General features: G+C 29.9%; 1 protein-coding gene across 1 annotated transcript in view; it reads left to right on the top strand.

The window, feature by feature from the left end:
- The first annotated feature begins 248 nt into the window (after positions 1 to 248).
- LOC111703300 (40S ribosomal protein S16-like) overlaps positions 249 to 9058 on the top strand; it is a 10675-nt gene continuing 1865 nt past the window's right edge. Inside the window, exons 1-3 of the mRNA XM_023475197.1 lie at positions 249 to 253; positions 1741 to 1744; positions 8879 to 8981. Coding sequence (XP_023330965.1) covers positions 8880 to 8981 — 102 coding nt within the window. The 5' untranslated portion in view covers positions 249 to 253; positions 1741 to 1744; position 8879. The remainder of the gene's footprint in view (positions 254 to 1740; positions 1745 to 8878; positions 8982 to 9058) is intronic.

The raw sequence follows: 9058 nt of genomic DNA, 5'->3' as shown, positions 1-9058 counted from the left end.
CATCTCCAAGAGACAAGAAGCATTTATTCAAAGGGAGTGACTGGCAATGTAGGTAGTTGAACTGAGAATGTAGTTTTGTGGAGACATTTTTAGGATTCATTTGAGACATATAAAACGTTTTAATGATGTATAAATACTGAGTTGGAGCGCAAAGTCGACGTTCAAAATCATCAATTAGGTGGTTACGTGTTGAGAATCGGTTTTTTTTAAATTATAAAGAAACGACGACAAAAAATGTAAAAACAATTCTACAGTAAACTAATTAGATGTTTAGGAACGTCATATTTCTCAATTGAAATTTTGTCAATAAATCAATGTTAGAATTAATTATTATATCATTACATTAAATTTCTTAACTTCATGCATTTGTTCGGTGATCTCTTCAAATTCTTCAAATGTCGTCTTTTCAATAGAAATTCTAGGAAATCTACAGAAAATGTTTGTGGACGATGAGACATTACAGAAACCAATAACTAAATAAGATTACTTATTGTTCGATGATAATAGCTAATTTTTATTTTCTCAACCTGTTGCTAAACAAATAATTAGTTTACTGAAGAATTTTTACTACATTTTTTGTCGTCGTTATTAAATAATTTTTTAATAACCGATTCTCAAAATCATCCCTCAAAAATGAACAATCTATAAGGATTTTAAAGATTGAATTTTCGCTCTTGCTGAACAAATATGCACCGTAAAAACGTCTCATAGGTCTCAAATGATTCCTAAAAAATTTATCCACAATACTACATTCTCAGTTCAACTACCATAGATTGCCGGTCATTCACTATACAGCAGGGTAAGATAAGATAAGATAAAGTTTACTGTGTGCAGAAAGAGTTTACAATTACAAATTGATTATTATATTAACAGTACAAGTATAAAGCAATTAGATGGAATAGCTCTTGGCTGTTTTGATTATTTTTTCCACCTAATTTTAATAATGATAACAAAATATTTCAATTAAATAGATTTAAGGAGAACTATTAGAGATCAGGGTGCGATTTTACAGTTATGCAAAATTGTTTATACATTTATTAGAATAACTAGAGTTTAAAGTAATTTTCTGACATGTACGCAACAAATATCAAAGTATATTAAAACATATCTAATTAGTTTTACATGAATAGAAATTCGGTTTAAAACAAAGAGAATTTAGTAGTCTATTTTTAAATATACTCAGAGTTTTTTTTAAGTCAAGAGGCAGGTTATTCCATATCTTAAGAAGAGAGCTTGATGGTAAATACTGTAATGAGCACATTTTTTGAGAATGTCAAGTTGATAGTTAAGAGATCTTTCAAAGTTTCCAAGCTTTTTAAAAATGTTTTCAAAAGATGCAGGAAGAAGTTTATGTGTATATTTATACATAAATATAGCTTGGTTAAAGTCTACCAGATCATTAATCTTTAGAATCTTATACTTAAAGAAAAGAGGATCAAATATATGAGAAGTGGCTTTTGAGTTATCAATTAATCTTGTTGCTCGCTTCTGTAAAATGTGAATTTGTTTCATTTCCGAACATTTTTTTCTTCCCCAGGCTGAAATTCCATATTCTATAAATGATCGAAACAAAATTTTTTACAAAGCAAAAACTGCACTGGATGCTTTGTTTTTAACCGACTTAAGATAATGGTTCCAGTTAAGATTTTCGTCTAAATGAACACCTACAAACTTAAAAGATTCAGTTTTACATCCAGTTCCTACTCTTTCTATGTCTTTATTATCTATTAGAAGGTTAAGAGAGGTGATTTTAGACGAATTCAAAGTCAGTTTGTTTGCTTTAAACCAATCTTTTATTTTAGAGAGCTCAAAATTTGCCANCCTCCCCTTGTTGTAAATATCTAAATACGCTGGTTTTTAGCCAACCTAATATTAAATTATAAAAAATCTATTTACCTGTCCGTATTCAGTATTTACCCCATGTATAGATTTTCTACACAATTGTCCAGGTTCTTCAACTATATCATTATTGAACTATTTTACTCCTAAATACAACTCAGAATTGGAAAACCCAGTGGAATATAGAAAACAGATATACAGGGTTACCCACAAAGGATGAGACTTTAATGACGGCCAGAAGCCTAAATAAAGAACAGCATGATCTGAAGGTTAAATTGGGGTTTCTGTAGAATTATATATTATTAGGCTTTTATGGCGATTGTGAGCATTTCCTCTTTGTATACACTGTAAAACAATAACAAAAAAATTCGTGGATTTTCAAAATTTTTAAAATTCGTTTTTTGTTAGAGGCAAATTTTTGAAAATTCGATCATCCATAAACCTTCCCTGGGGTAAAAAAAATGGACCCGATCGGTTCAGCCGTTTTGACGTTTATTGGATACAGACAGACAGAGAAGCAAAGTATATATATAGATAGATAGATAATGGCAAATAAAATAACTTGGAGATGGATTAAACATGTTTACAGTTGCAAGGAACCATGAATGTATGAATGATGAGTGATAATTGTCAGGTTTGCGAAGAACTTGTTGTAAAGTTAACTCCGTCTGTAATACAACATGTCATATTTTTGTATGGTGTACAGGGAACTTATTGTATAGTTTACTCTTTATGTAATACAACATGTCGAGAACTTATCTTCAGGTGTACTCCGTATGATATACAACATGTCTCGTTACGTTAGGTTTGCGGAGAACTTATTGTAAGGTTTACTCCGTATGTAATGTAATTCAATATATCAGATTATGTTAGGTTTGCGGAGAACTTATTGTAAGATTTACTCCGTATGCAACGTAAAACAACATGTCAGATTATGTTAGGTTTGCGGAGAACTTATTGTAAGGTTTACTCCGTATGCAACGTAAAACAACATGTCAGATTATGTTAGGTTTGCGGAGAACTTATTGTAAAGTTTACTCCGTATGCAACGTAAAACAACATGCCAGATTATGTTAGGTTTGCGGATAACTTATTGTAAGGTTTACTCCGTATGCAATGTAAAACAACATGCCAGATTATGTTAGGTTTGCGGAGAACTTATTGTAAGGTTTACTCCGTATGGAACATAAAACAACATGCGAGATTATGTTAGGTTTGCGGAGAACTTATTGTAATATTTACTCCGTATATAACGTAAAACAACATGCCAGATTATGTTAGGTTTGCGGAGAACTTATTGTAAGATTTACTCCGTATGCAACGTAAAACAGCATGCCAGATTATGTTAGGTTTGCGGAGAACTTATTGTCAGGTTTACTCCGTATGCAATGTAAAACAACATGTCAGATTATGTTAGATTTGCGGAGAACTTATTGTAAGGTTTACTCCGTATGCAATGTAAAACAACATGTCAGATTATGTTAGGTTTGCGGAGAACTAACAGAATTAATGAGTGTAAGTGTTTGTATTTTATGATTATTATAGAGAACCTCCCTTTAATCAAATATATATAAATCCATATTTATATTATTATTATGAACTGAATACACACATTCAGGAGTAGTAATCAATAATCACATAATACATGAATTGTATTTTTTATGATAACATTAAAAATAAATTGGATTTACAACAAAGAATGAAAATATACAAGGTCTAACCAATGTTTTGCAACCATCGTGTTGAAAGCTTATTTTTTTAAATTTATTATTCTAAATTCTAAACTCGTACACTTTTTTTAACAACCAGAAGCAAGCCTGAGACTAAGTGAGAATATGGAATTATTAAACTAGATTCTTTATAGATCTAAACCCGCTGTAATAGGAAAATAGTAGAATGTTTTTTTTTAAGAACTGACTTCAAAAAAATCTTTTAAGGGCCTTGCCAAATTTTAAAGAAAATGATAAAATAATATATTTCTTTAAATTAAGGTTCAAAGGCAGTTTAGTTAACTATTTAGTCATGGTTCAAAAAATTCCTGGTTTTCACTCACTTTCATTCGAGTTTTAAAAGATTTCAATTTAATGTTTTAAAACATTAACGACGGATTTTTAGCGAAAAAATATAAATAATAAAAAGGAATACTAAATATTTTCTAACATAAATGTTATGGATTAGTATGCCATAATACATATATATCCGAAAATATAAATAATAAAAAGGAATACTAGATACTATTTTCTAACATAAATGTTATGGATTAGTATGACATAGTACATATATATCCGAAAATATAAATAATAAAAAGGAATACTAGATACTATTTTCTAACATAAATGTTATGGATTAGTATGACATAATACATATATATCCGAAAATATATTTATTGATCAGCGAGGAGGAGTTAAACTACGTAGATATACTTCAACCACTTCTCTTGTATTCCGATTCAAATTGGGGACAAGTGGTTCAACTTAGTCCACGTAGTTCAACTACTTCTTGCTATTCATTAGGTTATTCTTAGGTTATTTTCTTCCATGTATCGAGGACATGCTATGTATGCTATCAAGTTACTTTCACTTAAATTGTTGAAAGGAAAAGGATCGACTGTTTTTTTTAATGTGTCAGAAAAATATTGAATTCTGCAGTTTTGAAATCGTAGAAAGATTTTGACAAATGCTAAAATAAATTTAGGAAAAACTTGACTTTGTTTTGATCTAAAATCAGTGCATAAAATGGAACCAAAAGAATCATTATAGATACAGTTAAACCCATCAAACTTTCCAATATGAAGCAACCTGATGTGTTTTAAAAAAAGTTATAAACAAATAGTTTTAACACTATTAGTTTGAAAATTAACTTATTATATGAAATGGATTTGTTAACTGTACAATTGCTTTGTTTCCTGTATATATATATTGGACTATAATTTAAAAGCATAACTTGAGTCTAACAGTCGTCTTCCTATTCCACAGTTATAATCTATGGAGGGATCTTATTGTATTATCTGGGAAAAATATTTTTTACCAATGTTCGTTTAAAAGAAGACTTGGAAACTTATTCTTGGATCTTGGTTTAGTCTTGTAAGGAAACTCTTCAAACCTAGTTTTGTTCCGTTTCACAGTTTTCCTCCTAGTTTTCCTAACTCAATGTTATTAGTGAAAGCAAGCTCTTAAGTCTATTACAAGCACTAAGATTGGGTTTATATTTTTTAAAGATCAGATCAGATAAAATCTGCAATATGTCAAATATATCAAATAGTATCCCACGCTAATATGGACGTTAACAAGTATTAATTGCTTTGGTAAAAATAAAGAAACAGTAAAAGAAAGTGATTAAAGTCATTAAAGTTTCTAAACTAGAAACTAGCTGCAGAAGAAGTTATAAATAAAATGCATTCGACAATGCTGGAATCTCTTTGTGCCCTCGTAATTCCTCTAATTTTGATTTGACGCAAAAGTATGGGAAAACTTTAGAATTAGATACCCTTAATCCCGATCCCTTAATCTGAATATCCACTGTGGAAACTTATGATTTTCTTAATCCTCTCATTTGGTAAACTCTGATTGGTAGAATTTAAGGTACTTTAGTAGATAAAGATTATGATAATCTGGAGATTAATAAAAATAGAAAAGATCCAGCACTGATCCCCCCCGATTCTAAAGTTTTCAGCTCGGGTCACTTATCAGAAATCTAAAACATTTTTTTTCTTCCCAAAACTCTTAAATAAAATAAGTTAAAAAACATCAAAAATTTCAATCTTTATTTCAATTTACTATAGTTTAACGTGTCTAATGTTCTAATCCTATAATAACTTTGCTTTTGTAACCTGATGTCGAGGACCTTTGATTTTAACAACTAAGAAATGAGAGAGATCAATAGATGCAAAGTTTTCACCATCAAGTAGGAAAATGTCTGTAGGTATTAGAAAAGTAGGATTTGTGCAGTGTTATTAATTCCATTGGTTTGATTATAAAGACAAAGAAAATTCATTGAACAATGAACGAATATTAAAAATTAAAAAGTTTGCAAAAATCGGAAAACTGAAGAGGACAATATAGATTAAATGTAATGGGGGTTTAGTTCTAAACTAAACTATTCGAATTAAATGAATTGCTAAAAGCTTTCTTTTGAAATTTCCAGAGAAAACTATCAGTTGATTTTTAAAATTCCTATTCAGAAAAAATTTGTGTTCCAAAGAAATTATTGAATCTGAAACAATTATTTTTAATATGTTATTCACTGTAATATATTCTTTATATTCACTTTTTGAATTAAAAAATTATTAGAACAGAAAAATAAATTTTCTATTCCTTTAGTATATATAGATAAAGTTCCGAATTCAGAATTCCGAAGAAAAAAAAAATATTTATTGAAGTGTCGAAAAAAATTGTTTTGAAAGGAGAAGGTTTTTTCATGGTTTAAATACATTGCACAATATCTGTATGTATTGTATACTCTACACTGAGTATAGAGGTGAGTAAGCCTCAATAAATTACCTCGCTATTGTATTCTCCCCTCGTGTCCTCATTATCATCAAGGTTTGTTTACAAAATCATTATTATCCGTGAAAACTAAATATTATTCAAGTATTTCAGAAATGTGTTAACACCTACAATGAAAGAATAACACCAGTGAAGTAACAAACTTTCCAATATTTTATAAACAGCGGTAGACGAATCTACGTACAAGGTGTCCCACAAAACATGACAGTTGGTAAATAGTTTAAAATGTCTTCTTCTATAATATTTCAAATTCTTTGTTGCCAAAGAGAATAATAATAAATATCTTATGGCATCCATATTTAAAGTAAAGTTAATTTATAAGTAAAATATTTTTTAGTAAAGTTTTTTTTAACTAAATTAACTGCAAAAAGTCGTTATAATATCCAATACAATATGGAAGAAGACATTCTAAACTATTCACCAACTGTCATGTTTCGTGGGACACCCTGTAGATTGAAAAAAGTCTCGTAGGAAAAAAGTTTCTTGAAAAAAAATTTGAAATAAAAAATTTGATAAAAAAGTCCCAATTTTCATTGCATTTTCTACTCAAAAAAGGTGAAATAGGGGTTGGTCATTTACCAATCCTTTTCAGATTATTCTCTTCGGCCTTAAATTAAATTTCAATAGTTTTTTTTGTTTACTTTGGCTCAAAAACCAAAACTGTACATTTCAAATTCAACTACGCTGGTCGCTGAATATTCTAGAATGGGACAAGATACTTATTTCACTGCAACGTAGACAGAAGGAGAATAATACTGATAGGGCTTTGTGACCTCGTAGCTCTACTAGTTTGGAGTTTACGCACACACATGAGAATTGCTAATTTATCAAGTTACGCATTATAAATTCAAATTATTTTTATTCTTCTCAATGAAAGGAGTCATGATTGAAAACATTTAGTATTTATGCTCTTGTTTAAATTTATTGTTCCAATTTTCATAATAATTTTTTATGTGTGTAATTTTAGATATCCTAGATATTGGCCCAAAAAGGACAAAACTATAAAATCTTTTTTAAATACTGTTTCTGATTTGCGCACTTTATTTTTTCTATCTTCAGCATGGATTAGGCTAAAGTTAAATTTTAAAGGACTATATTTATGCCATTAACTAAAATTCAAACTGGAGAACGTTATATAGAATTAGCTTGATTGACATTTCATAGATAAGACATTATTTCATAGATAGGACAGTTCATGTATAGGACATTTCATAGACAGGACATTTCATATACAGGGCTTTAATAGATAGGATATTTCATAGAAAAAGAAATTCATACACAGGACATTTTATAGATAAGACTTTTCATATACAGAAAATTTCTTAGACAGAGCAGATTTTTCATAGAAAGAGTAGATTTTTCATAGACAGAACAGATTTTTCATAGACAGATCAGATTTTTCATAGAAAGAGTAGATTTTTCATAGACAGAACAGATTTTTCATGAACAGATAATTTCATACACAGAGAAGAATTAATTTTCATAGATGGGTATTTTCATAGACAACAAAACAATTTTTTTCTGAAACAATTTAAGGTTTTGGGTAAATAAAAAATATGTCTTCTATCTTTACATAAAACTGCAATAGTTATTCACAAGTTAAGGGATTTGTAAAATTAGAAAACAAAAATAGAAGTCTTAATCTCAACTAAAATTGATTTTTCCATACAAATTGTGTATGTATCATTAAAAACTGTTTTATTATGTTGAGATTGTTTAAAAAAAAAAGGTTATTGGTGATGCAAAAGCCAAACATTTTTATTGGAGACCAAAGTGCGGGGCATGGAGACAGAATGGCGGAGTCTTGGTCGTCTTGGAGACCATGTTTCGCGGGGCTTGGAGGTTATTCTTTAGATCAGGAGTCTCTGGAGGTCATTTTCGGGGCTCATGGGGGCCATGGCCCATTTTTGTTCAGTTGACATTTTTTTTATTTGTTTATTAGAACTATTTCCGTACTTGTATTAGTATGTACTGAGTTGTTTGTTAAACCTTATTCAATTAATCACAGAAAGCATTTAAATGTCAGCTTCTATAAGTTTAGTTCTAATTCTAATCACTCGTGTCGCTAGTGTACACCACATTTTACAAACGCGGCATTCTTTCGTTTTATTCGCTTGTTACACTCCACGTGCCAGCATGAGCCTTTAAAGATTAGGCATCTGATGGATAGTTGTGATTGTTTACGTTTAGTTACTAAATTTAGTTAATAATATCTGTCAAATACAAGGCGTTCTATTGTTTTAGCAAAGCATGTACTTTTACCATTGTTTGTCGTCTCAATTATCATTGTTGACTCTTTTTTTCTGTACTAAACCCTTGAAGATAAGTAGGGTTATGATTTAACATTTATACATGTAAAATCTTACTTTCTGTACTAAATCTTACGTCTGGAGCACGAATTAAATTAGTAAATTATTTACCATGTTTAAACTTTTAACACAATTTCTTGGTTTACATATGATTGATAACATGAGTACCAGGAACACCAGTAACGTCTCGTATGAAAGTAAATTTTAAGGTTTATTTTTTTTCAGAATGGGTGAAACCAAGGAGCCCCAGCAGTCTGTCCAGGTCTTTGGCCGGAAGAAGACCGCTACTGCTGTTGCTTACTGCAAGCGCGGAAAGGGTCTGATCAAGGTAGGTTTTTATTCTCTAACGCGATTATCGTCTATCTTTATAAAAATCTGAAAGCCAAGTTTGCACTCTACCTAAGT

Source organism: Eurytemora carolleeae, unplaced genomic scaffold (genome assembly GCF_000591075.1).
Source record: "Eurytemora carolleeae unplaced genomic scaffold, Eaff_2.0 scaffold534, whole genome shotgun sequence".
Lineage (NCBI taxonomy): Eukaryota > Metazoa > Arthropoda > Copepoda > Calanoida > Temoridae > Eurytemora > Eurytemora carolleeae.
This window is presented reverse-complemented; position numbering and strand designations above follow the sequence as displayed.